Source organism: Heloderma suspectum, chromosome 1, assembly GCF_057233095.1.
Source record: "Heloderma suspectum isolate Gila_16-S chromosome 1, 16-S_ref, whole genome shotgun sequence".
NCBI classification, from domain to species: Eukaryota; Metazoa; Chordata; class Lepidosauria; order Squamata; family Helodermatidae; genus Heloderma; species Heloderma suspectum.
In genome coordinates, this window is record NC_139458.1 from 209,413,538 (window position 1) to 209,432,592 (window position 19,055).

Consider the following 19,055-nt stretch of genomic DNA (forward strand, 5'->3'; position numbering starts at 1 on the left):
AAATAGAACGAAAAAAATATTCCCTTATTCCAAGTCAGGAATCAGTGTGTCCTCATTTCAAAGTTTCCTCCTCCAACATCCTGGAAAAAGAGCACCGTACAAATGGTTCGCTTCAGTGAGAACTCACTAAAACCAAGTCTGGGGTTGCTGACAGGATGAGGGAAGCCAACAGAAACTCTACTAAAAACACAGCGAGCAGTATCCTACGGTGTCATTCCACAAACTCAAATAGCTGCAGCAGAGCTCCACTGAATCTTCCCATGGTGCAAGTACTTGTGCAACCGCGCTTGCACTAACATAACTTTCACTGAATTCTCCTCTCACACATAGTTTGGAATTGTGTTTACGCTAGTGCAACTTCTTTTGCACTAGAGGAATGACACAGTTGAATACTGCCCTGCGTGTTAACAAGGTTCTAGCAATGATCAACATTTATAACAATGAATTTTTTAAAAAAGCATTTTCTGAAAGTACCCACTCACTTTCTTTAAAAAAAAGGTAACAGGAACCAACAGTTATATTAGAGAAATGTCAGAATTTTAGTACCACTAGAGACCTAAGAATCTGGCTGCTGAAGTTGATTGTTTTCACAAAGCTGATTTCAGAAATGCAGCAGTGTAGTGGTAGCAGGTCATGCCGGGGCTTTGCTCAGGCGCTTTTTTTGAAGCCAGCCCCCAGCCAGGTTGCAGTCCGCTAGGGAAGGAGGAGGGAGCAGAGGGAGTGCAGGCAGCTGCCTCTCGGCTGCCTCTCATCTACTATGCAGAGCCAGCCAGACAAAGGGAGGGAGGGAGCCTGAGGGAGCTCTGCAGCCTCCTCTCACTGCCCCCTTCTCCTCCTCAGCAATTGCCTTCTCCGCCTGTCCCTGCTCCATGCCTGCATGCCCAGCGCTGCCCTCATCTCCTGAAACACTGGCTGCTGCTGGCCATGGCAGCGGGGGGGCGGGGGGGGGGCGCTGCCACCATTATTTACTTATGGGGCAGGGCAGGTGGCTGGTTTGTGCCAGTTTTTAGGATTTATCACACAGTCCTATGCACTTTTACTCAGAAGTCAGTCCTGCTATGTTCATTTGCCAATTGGGCTTTCTCCCAGGTAAGTGTGCGTAGGACTGCAGCCTCAGCTGCCTTCCCAAGATCTCGGTAAATTTAATTTGAAATAAACACCCACTGGATTGCACTGTTAATTCTTGAACATTAATTTCTATAGTAAGCAAAATTGCCAAATGCAACCTGCTCTGCCAGCTACACTTTTTGGTACAAGGTTGGCATGTATCTGGGCAAACAAACCCTGGTGGAGGAGAGGGAAACAGAACAAAATCAGTTGGGGGGAGAGGAGAAAGAAGGTGTGTGTGTTTCAATCCAGCTGGGTGTGTGGACGTTTCTGTTGTGGGATGGGAGAGATATAATTTAGGGAAGGCTAATGGGTAATGTTGGGGAGCTAAGGGAGTGTGCAAGGGGGCTGTTTAAATGAGAAGGGATCTGTCCATGAGGGCTGAGTTGAGAGGGTGAAGCTTCCATAGAGTATCATATTTTGAAAACCTAAAATGTTTGTGTTTGGGTGAGTGAGTGAGCGAGTGAGTGAGTGGATGAAAAAGATTAACATCCCTGCATTTTTTCTCAGACATCCAATGGAAATACCCCTGCCTTACTCTCAGCTGTACTGTTTTTGGATCCCAGTTGAAGGCTGTATATCTTACAATGTTGTACAATCTTAGAAGGGGGTGAGGCTGTGAGGAGGCGTGGCTGTGACTGTCATGAAGGGACCCTGCACTTCTGAATATGCCACTACACTACTGAAGAAATGTATCAATTAATTGAATTTCTATTGCACAGACATAATATTCACCACTCCAGAATCTGTTTTAGATGGGGAGTGGTATACAAATGTTGTAAATAAAATAAAATAAATAAATGTGGAAGGGTTTCCTAATAATAATGAAGGAAAGAAGTAATCCCTAACAGTGCATTTACTGTTTTATCTAACTGCATAGAAAGAAGGTATTTCATACAATACTTCTCCAAAATAAATGTTTTTTTTTAATGTTTGTATCTAATTCTAGAGTAGTCAGCAAGACATAAACTGAGCCCTAAAGAAGCAGACAAGTGGCAAATAGGTGTCACATGTATGTGTAACAAAGAGAAGAGAATCTAATTATCCAAATGTTTAATTATGTGTCATTTCAAGGTTCACATCTCTTTCCTAGCAACATCCCCTTATAATAGTGACTACTAAAGATCAAATACAGCACAGCCTCTGATGACTAAGTACTATGCTGTGTCCCTAACCGTTTTTCCTTATCAAAAGAGATGTAGAGGGCAGGAAATAAAGTAGGTATTTCCAAATATCCTTGACAAACAGATGACTAAAGATCTGTCAGAGGTATCTGTCTGTTCCTTCCTCCTCCCTCTACTGCTGGAACAGTACAAAGTGGAAGTGGGCACAGAGGACATTAAGGGCACAATCCTACGTAGATAGGCGGCCGCCTCTGAACTCGGAGGCCACCGCCTATCCAAAGCAAGGCAGGAGAAGCACGGAAGGATTGTTCCCTCTGCACCTCTCCTGCCCTGCTTTTTCTGCTAGACAGCTGTTTTCGGCTGTCTAGCCGCGGAGGGACTGAGCAGGAGAGGAGGCTGCTGTACAACACATAGGATGTGTCATACAGGCAGATCCACTTTCCCCACCCCGGAACGCCTCCAGCCCTGCCCCTTTTCGGCTGCTCCACGTTCCTCTTGTGAGCTTGGAGGACGGGAGGCAGCGTGGACATGGGGGGAGGACAGTTTTCTGGGAACCAACCTCAGAGTGCGGGCTACAAGGTTAGTTCCCAGAAACACATATATCCTATGGCCATCTAGCTGCTGTCTGGCGGCCATAGGATTGCTCTCTAAGAGACTCACCAAGAAGTCTGCATTGAGGCGGGGCGCTAGAATATTACTAAAAAGAGGGCAACATCTCCAAATTAAACCGAGACACCAAACTGTAAATTGCAGTACTGGTACTGGAGCTGAAACACTTCTCAGAATCCCCTGCTAGGTCCACAACAATAGAACCTAAGGGCAGGCTGAAAAATGATACCAGAACCATGATATATACTAGAAGTGGCTTCTTGACTGCCTTCTTCCTCATCCAACTGAGATGTAGGAGACATAGGGGAAGGCTAAATTTAAAAGATGGAATCATAGATGGCAGGGTTGGAGACTGAGATCCCTTAGCTAACTGCCAGCTGCTTTTTTTTTAGGTTTAAGGGACAAGGACAGTCACATCAAGTTTGCCCTTGAGGTTTCATGTTACTTAAAACCAGTCGACAGTATTAAAGGTTCTGCTGAACTAGTGGGATCTGCTACATTGACAGAAAGCTCATGTTAAGTTACCACAGGAAATGCTCCACATGACTGGGGGCGGCAGAGAAGGGCAGCGTGGCTGGCTTTGCTGCGCAGTCCCTTTGCTTCTTCTTGCGACTCATGCAACATCCCCAGACACTCAGCATTCCGCTCTTGTAAGTCATGCAGCTGTAAGAACGCAAAAGGTCAGTCACTTACTTGGCAAAGAAAACAAATGGTACTGAAGAGACCCAACTACATATGCTCCAAGGAAATATTACTGCAGTCCACTTCAGTATCTGTGAAGAGGAACAGCACAAAAGGGAAACCCCTGAACAAAAGCAAGTGCAAATCAGCATTTTAGAGTTCTGGGTCTCTACTTTGTGTGTCGTGCTTGGCCTAATACTTTGGCTAAGTATCTGTATCTTCTTAATTTTTTTTCTTTCCAAGCTCAATGCAAATAACATAAAACAGCTTTTTAACAGAAAGGAAAAAAATCAGAAATTTTAGCATGCTGTCTTCAGGAATTTCCCTCCTGTCCCTCACTGCAGCAGTGACCTCATCCATTGAAGGAAAAATTTTCACTGCTTCTTTTTCCGTGTAACATTTTTAATTTCTAAAAATACATTGTTTCATAAAATTATTTAGTAACATAATAAATGAATACAAACCAATCAAATTGGACTTTCAAAGTTATAACTATACTGAACACAGGAAATAATTATTTAATACACAGTTATTTGGACATGCTAGAATTAGTATGCTCGTAGTCTTCAACAACTTTATTTTCTCCCTGAAACTGTAAGCAATGTAAGGGAAGTGCCATGTCATCTCCTAAAATATTTACAATATTTTAAAAATAGGGCGAAATCCAACATTGCCTGTAGCCAAAATGTCTGAGGTATTTATACATCACATACAAATTAACATGGCATACTTCTGGAAGTTTTGCTCACTAATCACTAGTCAAATAAAAATAAGCAAAATCAAATCACAATCAATTTAAAGCACCAGAAAAATTGCCATCAAATATTCCGGGGGAAAAATTTATTCAAAATTTTCCAGAAAACCCACATCACTGGGTGCTATATATAGGAGAAGAAATCCATGGTCTTTTTCTCCTCATGTGTCAAATCAGAAAACAGAAGGGATCAATACCTCTGCTGTCAGCTGTCTCTGGGCATCTTTGGAAGCCTGTAGGTGCAGTTTCAACTCTTCCTTTTCGATTACATGCTGAGGGTACATAGAAAATGGTTATTTTATCCTTCCTGAATATTACTGGAAGTAATAATAACCCACTTAATGCAATTAATCGTCCGACCTTCAACCCTTCTTCTCTCTCTGGGCTATGTGCACACAAACCTCTTTGATTTTGTGCTGAAGATCAACCATCTGGGACAAGAGGGATGAGATCTCTTCCTGATAGTGAAGCAGCTCCTCATTCTTCCTTGTTAGCTCCTCACTCATTCTTGCAATCTGAACATTTGTTTCCCCTAAGAATATACAGTAGATTACATGTTTAATTACGAAAGTAGCTGCCCAACACCCATACTAATCCCTTCCCCCATAAAATTACCTCTAGGCATTCACAGAATAAGATCATTCTATGGGAAACAGCAAAAGCCAAAAAAAAATCTATGTGATGAAAAAGCAATCAAGATGTCAACAGGTGTTCCAGCTAATGCTCCTTACAACAGTACTGGCCTTAGTCAACAAGGATTCACCATTAACCAAGGTTTTAAAATCAGTGTCATACCCTGGTTTTAATACCTTGCTTAACAGTAAACCTTGCTTTGCATTCACATTTGATTAGGGCTCACATCTGCACTAGCCTTAACCATAGTTAAAGGCTGGTACGGGAAGAGCAGGGAACTGCACTGGACAGAGAAGAAGGGACAGTCTTTGCAGATTTCTACTGATGACTGAAACTTAAGTCTTCAAAGGAACCCTATACTAATAAAGCTATCTGCTTATATAGGGCAGAATCCAACAGGCGCTTATGCCCCTGCCAATTCTCTTCTGCCCTGCCAGTTGTGTTGTGCAAGACACCCCACTTGCACAACGGTGATTTACTGCTTCTGGAGCAACCTGAATCAAGCAGAAACACTCATTTCTGGAAGGAGGCAAGTCGGAATAAGGGCGCTCCTTGACCTGCCTCATTTAAGAAATGAGCATTTCCATTTGTTTCGAGGCGTCCCCTACGAAGCCCTTAAATCTCCCTTGTGTAAGTGGTGGGTTTCGCTTGCGCGGTGCAATCAGCAGGACCCATCACTTGTGGAAGGGAATCGGCGGGGCGGAAGTGAATTGGCAGGGGCGTATGTACCCCATTGGATTCTGCTCACTGAGGTCTGACTTGGAGGTATGAGGGTGCTCCTGATGAGTTTGTATTCTAAGATGGAAATATTTTTTGTTCTCCCAGTAGAAAATACTATCTGAATACTCACTGATCTCTTTGACACAGTCACTGACTAGCTGTTGCTCCTTCTCTTCATATGTCATGGTTTCAGTCTTCAGGTGGCAGGCCTTCAAGAACATCAGGGAGTCTTCATTAATTTTAAAGTAATGTACATGTAAAGTACATGTACATCTATTCTTTCCTCCATACTCTACTCACAAATCACTGCCACATGAGATTTTATGAATTTGATAATTTATTGCGCCATTTGTTTCCATTGCAGCCACTTCCTCCACTTGCTATGGAGACATACATCATTGGAAGATTACAAAAACTCACCAGCCATACTTGAAAACAGACAATTCAGAAAGTGAGAAGATTTAAGGTCAATGCAAATAATGTCAGAGGAATCCACTGGCCTGAAAATAAATGAAGTCACCAATATTTCATAAGGAGCACAAATGGCAAAAGCTTTCATAACCAAGAGCCCAATCAAGGCCATTCCTCCTACTGGACATGCTCAGGCTTCCTGCATGTGCAACTCACCACATGTGGGATAGCTGAATACAGGGAGTTTAGCAGTAGGAATCTTCCTCATATGCATAGCACACAAGGGAGGAGAGGATACAGCAAGGAACAGGATTGTCCCCAGAGAGTCCTTCCCTACACCCACAGGTCTTTGATCGTCTTGTAAATTTGGTTTAGATGATAAAGTCAACATCAAAATACCACATATAGTGACATGAAGTACTAGATTTGTACTATAATAAAAGTGAAATGCTTTTCCTCACTCCCACTGCACAACTAAAGCTGTAGTTTTATGCACACTTACCTGGAAGTGAACCTAACTAAACACAGTGGGATTTACTTCTGTGTAAACATGCACAGGATTGTACCGTAATAACACCCTCTTGTTTTGAATAGCTTACTGAAATTGTTGCTAGTTTACACAGGAAATTCAATTTTCAGGACAAAAGAATCCGTGAGTAGTTATACATAATATAGCTGGTACCATAATTCATCTTGGCATAACTCAAAATCAAAAACAAGGTCAAAGTGACATTTTAGAATGTAATAAAACTATAAATAATAATAACTAATTAGGCCATAACTAATTTCTATACTACAGTGATAAAAGGCCCAACATAAATTTAATCACAGACACATATTTTCAGTTGTGGTAGCCAACCAAAATCTTTAACCCACTCATGTTGTAGGAATCGCTTCCGAGGTTATATGCTAAGGTTATGTGCTTCGCTGGAGTGTCCAGCAGGATTTGAGAGGGGGGAATGAATATGTGGTATTTCACAAATATTCCTACTAGCTTAAATAGTTAATCACATCTGTAGCTCCCTCATACAGCTTCACTGCCCCAACCTAGCTGAATGGAGATCAGATTTTATTAGGTTCCATAGGCTTTACAAGAAAACAAGGGAATTCTATTTCTTCCTGATACTTTAATTCAATTTAGAACTAAGCATCCTAAAGGTTGGACAGACAAATGATAAGTAAACCAACCAAGGTGAGTAATATGGGTTATGCCATTCATTTTCCCTTCAATAGCAGGAGGTTAGACTATGACCATTCCCAAAATTAGACTGGCCCAAGACCCAAGGTAGCTTTTGCCTCTGGCTGCAGCACATGGCTCTTCAATAATCTGGAGCTATATTCTCGCTGTGACATATGTTAATGAATTGCCTAGTGAAGCAATATAGGACTGGTGGATATTTCTGTCTTTGGGGCAGTGAGTTCAACTGGACACAACTGGAAGGAGCCAAAAGGCTATCTTCCAGTAAAAACTCAAACCACAGAAAAGATCTAAATCCAGTTTGGTTGACCCAAAGGGATATAAAAAACAACAACAGTTGTTTAACAGAGATGCTACTGGACATCATTCATGCATGATGATAGACAAGATGGCACTAAGAACAGAGGTTTTCATCACTACTATTTTAAAATACAAAAAATACAAAAAAAACCAAGACAACAGGCATTTCAACAGTATATGTAAATTTCAATCTAAGATGAAGACTATTTTTTAAAATCAAGGATTAGCAACTGGATGACATGTAGGTAATTGCTGTATGTAACTAGGGAGAGGGATATAGGAGACTGAACAGGAGAGGCTAATTAAATTTTGAAGATAGCAGAAGCCTGACCTTAACTTTGTTTGTAGATCAAAACTCCTTTTAGCTTTGTTTCCCAGTTCCAATTAATAATGCTTGGCAGGCATGTGAATGTAGGTTACCTTTGTTCGAAGAGAAAGGTTCTCCTCCTCCAATTCCCTGAGTTTATCCTGCAACATATCCAACTGTAGGAGACCCTGGGACAGGTTGAAGGACTCATTGGAGCGAAGTGGTGTGGAACAGCTAGAGTCAGTCTCACTTTCTTCAGAGGCAATGGACACCACGCGAAGAAGTTCATCTTTTTTGGTTAGCTCATGCTGTAGCTGGTGAACCTGATTTCAAAGAACTTTTGTTTACTAACACAGTCAACACTACATGGTTTGCAGTCACCTCTAAGGACTCACTGGGCTAGTAAACAGTATTTTTTATTACATTTAGGATGTAATAAATAGGATACTACTATCCAAAATCGTGCCTGTGAATAGCTACTCCCTGCCCCCTTTGGCAAGTCTATTATTCTGGTATTTTTGAAGTTCTGATACTATCAGATATGGATCTCAAAATTTTAAAATATATTTAAATAATATACCTTTTTAATTCCACTATCTAATAACGTCTACAATTGTTATATGCAGGCTTGCAAATACGAATTGAAGGCGTCACTGCCCACTCCATGCTCCACTTTTGTCTAACCTTCTTTCCCACATGGGGAAAGACAGCCTCCTTGGCACTGCAAGGTGGAAATATAGTAGTTCTCCTGGGTGGTGGTGGTGGTGGAGTCCCTCCATAATGTCTGGCCTTAAAAACAGAAAGGATAGCACTATGAATGCTGCAGACATAGGGTCACAAGCACACTAAGGCTAGAAGGAAGAAACAATTATGTGTCCAGTCTTCCATAGCACAATATTTTTGTTTAAAGGGAGATGAAGTGCTAGTTCACACATTCATCAAATGAGGAATTTCTCTACTCACAATGAGCTGTGTGCTATACACTACAACCTTTTTCATACTTAATTTGTTGTCTGAGTCTACTTCTTCATTAAGGTCTGTTTTAAATATAAACACACTTCTGTAGTGGTTTACTCAGCTGCAATAATTTGCTCTTACAGCATGAACTAAGCACCTTCTACCACTTAAAATGTTTCAAGTTGAATACTGCTCACTCACCTTATCAAAGGTTTGGCCCAATTGTTCTTCCAGAGCTTCATTTTGCTCGGTTAGGATATGGTTTCGTTTAAGTAGGGCTTGTCCAATTCGTGCTGCCAATTCAAGGTCTCGATCTCTCTGCGCAGAAATACCAAGAGAGGGCTTTATTTCTTACTCCAAGGAACCTATTCAAATCACACTTAAAAACATCATTTGCTTGAAGATGCACTTGCTTCATTAGTAACACACAGAAAATATTTCATTTAATGGAGAATTTCTCAAACTTCAGTCAAATGTTATGCCCTCCTCATTTGAGTGTTAAATACACCAGTGAAGAAGTGTAAATAAAAATGGGCAACGTATATATTCATCATATCCGAAATGTCAGGCACAAGTCTAATGTAAAGAACTTGCAGACCCTCCAATTTAAGATTAGAATAGGGCAAAGTGACATCCCAAGTAACCAAAACAAAATTAGCTTCCCTGAAAATGCTTAGTCTTGTTCTCATCCTGTGAGCTAAACAAACACTGCAGGGTTTCCAGCACTTTCACAGCAGACTCTGGGATGCAACATTTACTTATTTAATTTAATATATTTCTTTACCACCTTTTAGGGCAAGCTGTCACAACATGGTTTACAATAAAAGTGTTAAACAAAACAATAGAAAAACATAGTAAAAGAAGCATCAGACTAAAAACATATATCGAGGTCCAACAATAAGATCAATAAACCCAAACTAAAGAGGGTTACGTTAGTCTAGTCTGGATGTAACTGGTATGTGCGCATGTATGTACGTATATATGTGTATATACACACATCAGGGGTGAGGAACGCTTTCAGCCTGAGGACTAAATTGCAAAATGGGAAAGGTCTTGGGGCCCACATTCCATCAGTGGGCAGGATCAAAGTAAAGCTGTCGGGGCCAAATATGATTACCATTTTAAGCCTACTTGGCAACGACCAGGACTTCTGCATATCTACTCAGGAGTAAGCTGAATAACTCAGCAGCATTTTCAAATAGCATCCCAAATATGCATGTCTACTCACAAGTAAACAAGACTCCTGGCTGCAAAATGCACACCTCAGTTTGGTGCAGCAGCTCTCCTGCATGCAAAATGCACAGCTCAAAATGTTTATAACAGCTCAATTCTTTGAGGATATTTAAAGGTTAATTGGCTTGAAATACTCTCTTATCTTCAATCTGTGATTAAAGATAACTGCAAATGAAGCTTGGGACTGGATGGGGAATCCTGGGCTGCATCCAGCCTGCAGGCCAGAGGTTCCCCATCCCTGGTATGTATAAAACATATGGAGGCAAGGTCTGTTTTTTCAAGATGGGCAGGTATGTCAGATCCTAAGCTGGTAAAAGGCACTCTAAGCCAGTGAGATCACCTGCATCTCCCTAGATATTACTGGATCCTGTTGTACCCCCAAACAGCATACCTGATTCTTCAGGGTGAGTGCAATCCCAACCAAAACCAGATGCAAAGCTCCATACAGAACAGTGGTCTTTCTAACCTACTGTACTTCTGTCTATGACACCTCAACCCACCCAATCCTTTGGATGACCTTTCCTAGCAACTTCATGTAAATATTAAAAAGCATGTGAGACAGGCTGGAATCCTGACTCATCCCAAGGCAAACAGTTGTGAATGGCACAATAGTCACCCCACACACACACACACACCAAGTCTTCTAGACTTACCTGTCTAGAAAGAACCAGAGTCACCATAACACCATGCCTCCAAGCCTCACTCTGGCAAGGCAGTCCAGAAGGATACCATGGTCATTAGTATCAAAAATAGCTGAAATCTATTGAAAGCTGCTGAGATCGATGTTATTAAAAGCTGCTGTTGGTTCTAGGAGAACCAGCAGGGTTGTACTCCCCTTGTTCCTCTCCCAGTGAAGGTCATCCACTAGTGTGACTAATGCAGTTTTAGTTCCATACCCAGGCTGGAAGCTGGACTGGAACAGATCCAAATAATTAGTGCCACCCCAAAATACCTGGAGTTAAAACATCACTGCCCGCTCCAGAAAGATAATTCTCCATGGGGCCCCATCACATTACGAGTGGCTTCTATAGGTGGGCCTCACATCTAGAGCCAAGATTATGATGCTCGCTCTCAATGGGTGGGCTCTAGCTGTTTAATAATGCCACTGAACATGCCTGCCCTTCCTCTAATAATTATTTGCGTCTCTAAAATGTAAAGCATTTCTTTCCAAACTATTGCTTTGATGCTTTTTTCTTCCCAATATTTATTTTATTTATTCAACACATTTATATCCCACTCTTCAGTCTAAAGTGCATCAATAAGATTAGACAACACACAATTTAATTACTGGATCAATTCTTAGTAGCACAGCAGTCCTTCCTTTTCTTAATAATATGACCAAGCCAAATTTAAAGTCATAGTCATGAATCTTTTTGTGTGCTACACATTTTTAAGAGATACTGTAATTCAAGAATACATCTCCCATAGAGCAAATAAAAACTAAGCATTTTATTTATTTCCAACATTTGTATGGCACTCTACAAGAAAGTACTCTGGAACAAACAATAACAATTAAAATGCATAATAAACCATGTAAAACCATAAAATCAAAAGCAATGTAAAATATAAGAAACAAAACGTATACAGCAACTACAGAATTTTAACTACTAAATTAGAGCAAGAGTGATAATAATTATACCTCGGCCAGCAGATGTGCGACCACTTCAGCATCGCTGCAGTTTGCCACCTGTTCTCGTCTGTCTGTGCCAAGAACTGAAAACCAAAACTATGTCTTAATATGGTTTAACTAAGTCAATAATACACAGTTCCCTAAGGATAATGCACTTGGGAACAGAAAATTTGTGAGGACCAGTGGATGGGCTGGAAGGCATATTAAAATGTAGCGTTCAGATGAAGTTTTCAATAACATTTCTGAAAGAATGGGGGGAAATACTTAGGTATTAATTCCAAGACATTTTTTTGGAATTAGCTATAATGAAGGATTAAGCTGAAAGCATGACAACCAAGCAGAAGTTAGGAGTAATGATAACTACTAACTAGCAGTTTCTACTAGTACTTGTCATGGAAACGGTGATGAGAGAAGAAGCTTGAATTACCTTGTGCATGTTTGTGAGGTCCAGCCAAGGAGGAAGGGGGAAGTTCAATAAGAGCTAGTACAGAAGCACAGAACAAAAGCAGAAGAGGAAGGAGGAAACATCACCAGTTACAGAACTGTATAGTTGTAAATGTGTTACCATAGAGGCAATGTGTACTTGCTATATAAAGCCCTATGTGTTCATGCAATTTCCTATTACTTGTCAAATACAACAAAGATGAGATTCATATAGAAGCAGGAAGTGGCCCATGTTTGCAAAAGGCTGGTATGTGTAGTAAAATCTGTACCACCAGCACCTGGGTCTGAATTCTTGCTGGTTAGGATGTGTGCATAGATCCAAAGGCTGGCCCAGCCAATGCTGACAGCGGCAACGATGTGTCAGGATGCAGAAAATCCTTGCACGCAGCAGCATGTACACAGAATACCACTGCACTTGAGGATCTCTAGACTAAAGCCATGAGGCACAACAAGTGTTTACTTTTCACAGAAAAGAATGGAAAACCCAGAGCCCATGAGACTTTGTAGGCACTGCTGGTACTATTGTATCAAGGCCCAGATTTGGCCTTCCAAATACTTCTGAATTAGAACATTATTTGGGAAACATTTATGCATACTGTTTTAATTGACATATTTGAGCTTTCATCATGAATCTTTTTGCTCCCTATAAAAGTTTAAGGAGATCTGATATACCTAGCATATAGCAAATATGGAACAGCAGCAAACAGAGATAACACTACCAAAGCAGGGAAATGTGTAATTATTTCAACATCATTGCATTGTTAAAACTGGGTACACCATTTGCTGAATGCTCTTTAGTTTTGTTGTTTTTTGTTCATTGCTCCACTGCTATTTATTTTTATTTATTTATGTAAAATATTTCTTGGCTGCCTTTCAGGGCAGAAGCCCTCCGAAGGCGGCTTACAACAATAAAATACATAAAAACCATTAAAATATTAATGTAGAATTTTATTGTTTTAACTGTTTTATTGCTGTACATCACCCAGAGTGGCTGGGTGACCAGCCAGATGGGCGAGTAATAAATTTAATAAATAAAAATAAATATTAAAAGTGATAAAAATGTAAAAGACAATAAAAACAATAAAAGCCAACAATAAAAACCAACAATGACGTTAACAGCGGCAGCAGCAGCAGTCATATCAGTAGAAGGCCAAGGTAAAATATGTTTTCAAGGCCTTCTTAAATGTCTGCAATGAGGGAGCATGGTGGACCTCCGATGGCAGCTTGTTCCAAAGATGTGGGGCCACTGGAGAGAAGGCCCTCTCACGTGTGTTCACCCACCTAACTGCTCTCACAGGTGGGCAAATGAGAAGGGCCTCTCTTTCTGAATTTAAAGTATGGGCAGGCTGATATGGTTGTAGGCGGTCCTTCGAGTAACTTGGTCCCGAACTGTTTAAGGCTCTAAAGGTCAAAACCAGCACTTTGAATTGGGCTTGGAAACGCACTGGTAACCAGTGCAGCTGGCGCAGTATAGGCGTTATATGATCAAATTGCCTCGCCCCCACCAATACTTGGGTGGCTGCATTCTGCAGAAGCTGGAGTTTCTGAACCATCTTCAAAGGCAGCCCCACGTATAGCGCATTACAGTAGTCCAGCCTGGACATGACTAGTGCATGGATAACTGAGGCAAGGTCCGTCCTCTCCGGATAGGGCCGCAGTTGGCATACCAGCCTAAGCTGGTAAAAAGCACTCCTGGACACCACAGCCACCTGGGCTTCCCAGTTAGCTCAGAGTCCAGGAGGTCTCCCGGGGAGTGCAACCCTATCTAAGACCAGTTGTAAACCTCAATCCAAAGTAGCTGGTTTCCCAACCCACAGTACCTCCGTCTTGTCTGGATTAAGTTTCAGCTTGTTCACCCTCATCCATCCCAAAACAGCCTCCCCGGGATGTGCAGATGGAAACGAGAGGTAGAGCTGAGTATCATCCGCATACTGATGACATTTCAGCCCAAAAATCCTGAAGACTTCCCCCAGCAGTTTCATGTAGATGTAAAAAAGCATGGGGACCAAGATAGAACCTTGCCGCACCCCACAGGCTAATGGCCATGGGGTGGAACCGAAGTCCCCCAGCACCACCTTCCGAGACTGCTCCTCCAGAAAGAACCGGAACCACTTTAGAACTGTCCCTCCCAAGCCCAATCCAGATAAACGATCCAGAAGGATACTATGGTCGATGGTATCGAAAGCTGCTGAGAGGTCCAGAAGAGCCAACAGGGTAGCATTCCCCCCATCCATTCCCTGGCTATCCAACTCCAACACAGGAGTGTTCATCTCCTTATGTTTTATTAAAAAGTGGTAAACATCACTGCATTCCAGCGTACCACGAACCCACAAGCACACACCATTTCTGGATTTTTCAATGAGTTTTATTTTAAATTTTGTAATCCTTTGAAGACTGTGCGGTCCCACCCATTTGTGCTCACCATTCAGATAGAGAAAAGAAGGGGCAGAGACATTTATTTCCCCACTGCCCATTTGTTATGGGCAGGCAGCCTCTGGTGTAATCTAACTGGAAAGGGACTTGGTGGAGTATTTGCAAAGGCTAAAATGTAGTTAGGGTACAGTTTGACTTACTGTGCTACAACGTGCTGTGTGCCACAGAGAACAGTAAATAGAAGACTGCAAATCTTTTCTATGGATCTATTTATATCTCAGTGACCTTCAGCTTATTTGAGAAGAGGACAGCACGAAGAAATCAAACAATTAATTTTTCTTAACAGTTGCAGTGAAAGAACAAAAGCCTGCTCAGCTTAACCAGTAAGGACAGTATGATCCCAAGCTGTCATTTTGCTTGGTGGTACTGAGCTCTCAGCCACTAGCATTAACATTTAGCAGTTATCTAGTGTTTCTCTGTTCTCAGAGCACTTCAGCATGTATTATCTTCATGTAATCCTCACAACAATCCTGGAAGTTAGGTCAGCAATATTATCCCTATGTTTCAAAAAGCATTATTTGCTACAGCATGAACCGCAGAAGATCCAATTGAGAAACAAGTCTAAAATCCCACTGGGCAAGCACAAGCCCTTTCATGAATCTAAGCAGCTTTCTGGCTCCCAGGCACAATAGGTATGATTTAATTTGGTTGGATGGATCCAGACATGCTGTCCCACAAATCGAAGGGCTCCTTCCATCCACCAAAATGAGTCAGAAGCTCCTGCTCCATGAACTGGACGCTCCAGTGGGTGAAAATGGGAGAAAAAAAATCTGGTGGTTTCTCCTCCTTCTTGCAGTCCTCAGAGCCACCTCCCACCCTGTTCTGGATGGTCCTGCAATTCTCCAGAGAATATTTTTCAGGGGCACAGGGGCTGCAAGGAGGGGGAAACAGAAAAACAACAACACCTCCCCCACTTTCTACTTTCAGTAGTGTCCATTTTACAGAGTTCCACTCTATGCAACTCTGGACCCAACTGTGTGTATTATAGGTGCTTTCCATGAAAAGTTAAGGGACAGGCTTTTGTAAGACTTAGGGAATTATGGCAGAAGTTAGATTTAAACTGGGGACTTCCTGATTTTTACCTCAAACAGTCTATAGAGATGGGTCAGAAGCATCAAAATTCCAGCCACTAACATTACAAAAGGATTTTGACTTTGATAACACTAGCCTCTCAAGTATTTCTGGAAGACCCACAATCAAGATACAATGGATTTATGTGAATTTTATGTACCTACTTACCTTGTAGAGTGAAAGCTGTAAGCAACTCTTCATTTTGGTTCATGTCTCTGTTACTAGTGCCATGTCAGAGTGCCAGTTCATGTATAGGGAGCAGCTCAGAAGAAATATGCTCATGCAGAAGTGAAGCGTAGTTGGTGTTTTTTATTCTGCAGCACATAATGCCACTGTACCACAGGGCAAACGCTCTCTAGTATTTACTCAGTTGTCTATCAAATAAACATTCCTCCAAGCAACAGTCATAAAAGAGGAGGAGCTACATTGCAGTTTTGTGATATTATCAGAGACCAGACACATGCAGTTCTGAGCACAATGGAAATATGCAGTGCTTATAAAAATAAGCAGCATTGCAATTTAATTAGATTTTTCTATGAAGTTATACTCCTAATTTCTTCTTCTATTACAGGTGTTCAACATGAGATTAATCTCGCCCTGTTTCTGCTAAATTCATTCTTGGAAGTTATGTGCTTTCAATATATTTTAATGTTGCATTGCATGTCAAGGCTGCTATTTGCGTAAGAATCTCAGAGAAAAAACAACAACAATGGATACAGTTAACTCAGCAAAGCTGCATAATTAGACTTCAATGGGAATGCATGTATTCTTTTGTAAACAATTATTTCTATTATCTAGTTTCCTTATGTTTATTCCTTATTTGATTTATATGCTGCTATATACCGTGGGCTCAGAACAGCTTGCAACAATTTTTCTAAGTGTAATAGGCATGTTCCCCAGAGGCTCACAATCAAATAATAAATTCAGATTTAATAATCTGAAATCAAGCAATTTAGAAACCAAGACAAGACAGGGATATCTACACATTATAAACCCAAGAAAACTCTCTCTCCTACTTCTTAATTACCTATGACTAGGTACTTCTGTGCATAACTTGGCTCCAATTATTTTGTTTTGATTAGGTTACAGGGAAGGGGTGGGAGAAGGAAAGAAATAAGAGCTGTACACCACTGATCCATTTCTGCAAGGGCTTTGTTCTATTACCAAAAGAAGGTGCAACATATTGTTATGGAATGGGTCTTATGGTTAATTTCTTTATATTGAATATATGCTTCAAACATTTCTGGTGATAAACAGATAGTTTTTTTTAAAGAAGACAGTGACCATGTGGGGGAGGGGAGAAAAGACTAGAGGGAGAAGTGTTCAAAATTTCAGTTCTTTGCAATCTTGATAAACTGAAAAACTGGACTGGAAGTCAAAAGATGTTACAGCTGAAGCAAAAGAAGTTAATTAAAAATGTAGAAACAAAATGGGAGTCAACTGGCTATGCTGTAGAAAGGCAGAGAAGTGTGTGTTACAATGGGTCCTTTGCTAAATCTTATAAGCCACTATACTAACTTTCGGTGCCAACATTTAGGAATGATTCAGAAAAAAATCAGGAACTCTAGGGAAGAAATGTTGGACTTTATAATGCAAGACTAGGTAAGACTTGAAAGCCCAAGTTCCATATTGATACTAATTTTCTAATATGATATGAAACAGTATACTTTTTAAACTTGCCATGGATTCAGCTTTCACCTACAAGCTATCTAACCAGAAAAGCCAACACAGATAAAATAATACAAAATAATTCCCATTAGGACCATTATTCTATGAGTACGAAAAACTGCACATTGTAAGCATACATTGCAAATTCAATTTTTTCTGTACTAACACAAAGCTCACCGGAAAACCCCGAACAGCCAGGATTACATTTAATTAAATTATTTTTATACCACCTTTCTGTTGGAAAATGATCAAAGCTGTATATATGCAGCCTATTCAATTTGCCCTCAATAGCACCAATAATCTGTTTGGAGAGAGTGAACAGGGAGCAAATGGCTCGTTTGGTCATTTCAGTGACAGCAAATAGTGATCATGTTGGAAGGGGGCTACTAAGTACTTCTAGGGGTCAGTCAAACATACCCAACATTTCATAATGCTGTTTGTGCAGTGGTGGCACACTCATAAAGATTCAGGAACCTGAACACACCCACAGTACACATAGCCATTCATTTGATGACAATATTGCAGCTTAAATACTGATAAGAAACCAGAGAATAAGATGTTGTATAAACCAATATTTAACTAGCACCTACATTGTTATTTAGTTGTAGATGGGTGTGGTACAGAAAGATTTTAAGATTTCAAGGCTCTATTTATTTTGTGGGTCTTGAATACAACCTAAGGTCAATTGCTCAGGTATAACCAACAAACTATTTCCCACAAGCCATGTATTTTATACCTTATGTTAATTGATTTTTCCCCAAGTTCTTCAAAAATTTGTTTGCCCAAGTACGGGTGCACAGTTATTAAGACCAGAAACAACCCTTGAACTAAACCCCTCAACTCTGGTTCTTTAGACCAACAGTGTAAACATTCAATCTGTCAAAGCAGGAAGGACTTACTCCCTGGAGGCTGACTTTGAATCTTTAATATCACATCTTTAACAGCACATTTTCTGGTCCTCATGGCAACAGAAATCTGTTTAATACTTTTTTATAGGGTAGAACCCAGTGAGGTCCTTCCACTGATGGGTGACCTCAAAATCTGCCCTGGAAGGTCCTTCAAGCCTCCAGAGCAGATTTTGGGAAGGCACAGGGGGCTGCAGGGGTCACTTCTGTGACACTGGATTCCTTTCATAAAATGTATGGCTTTATATACACTCTGATAAGGCATTATAAAATGTGAATTACCACCAGTATTATAGCTACTTTTTATATGGAATGTCAGATTCGGGAATCAAGCCCCCTTCCAGGAATATAGCTTTGCATTGCAAACATGTAGATAACTCATATGCAGTATTTACTTGAAATGGCCAATACCTTCCCCTTTGAAGCATATGTATGCCATGAAACACAGTGACATCTAGTAGACTGAGTGGACCATAGAAACCTAGTTTCAAATATGAGTACAGCCATTAACTCTTTATCCAGCAACATCTGAAGAAACACCACCACATCTTGTGAATATCATTACTACAGGGTGTTCTTTTACAGTCTGACTCAATGGATTTGATTTCCCACTGAGGCTTCAATCCTATGCACACTTACCTAGGGGTTAGCCGCGCTGACATAATGAGACTTCTGAGTAAACATGCATACAATTGTGCTGTGAATATATTGTATGGCATTCATACTCTGCAAAATCTTTACAGTTTTTTAGGTTACTTTAACTCCCATTTTGTCCAACAAAGCCAAGCCGAACAAAGACTGATAGAGATTTGAATCGGGTACAGCAGTATAACCAGTGAACTGTTCTGACTACATTATACCAATTTATTT

General features: G+C 40.8%; 1 protein-coding gene across 4 annotated transcripts in view; it reads right to left on the bottom strand.

The window, feature by feature from the left end:
* TRAK2 (trafficking kinesin protein 2) overlaps positions 1-19,055 on the bottom strand; it is a 54,113-nt gene that overhangs the window by 9,409 nt on the left and 25,649 nt on the right. For 2 of the 4 annotated variants that reach the window (XM_084817721.1, XM_084817731.1), the window contains exons 4-10: positions 11,674-11,747; positions 9,003-9,119; positions 7,958-8,167; positions 5,759-5,837; positions 4,677-4,807; positions 4,473-4,547; positions 3,366-3,503 (exon numbers count right to left, since the gene is read on the bottom strand). In XM_084817721.1, the coding sequence (XP_084673847.1) occupies positions 3,366-3,503; positions 4,473-4,547; positions 4,677-4,807; positions 5,759-5,837; positions 7,958-8,167; positions 9,003-9,119; positions 11,674-11,747 (824 nt within the window). Of the gene's footprint in view, positions 1-3,365; positions 3,504-4,472; positions 4,548-4,676; positions 4,808-5,758; positions 5,838-7,957; positions 8,168-8,528; positions 8,634-9,002; positions 9,120-11,673; positions 11,748-15,780; positions 15,896-19,055 lie in introns of those variants that run through there. The other 2 variants (XM_084817742.1, XM_084817712.1) reach the window with 2 other exon arrangements.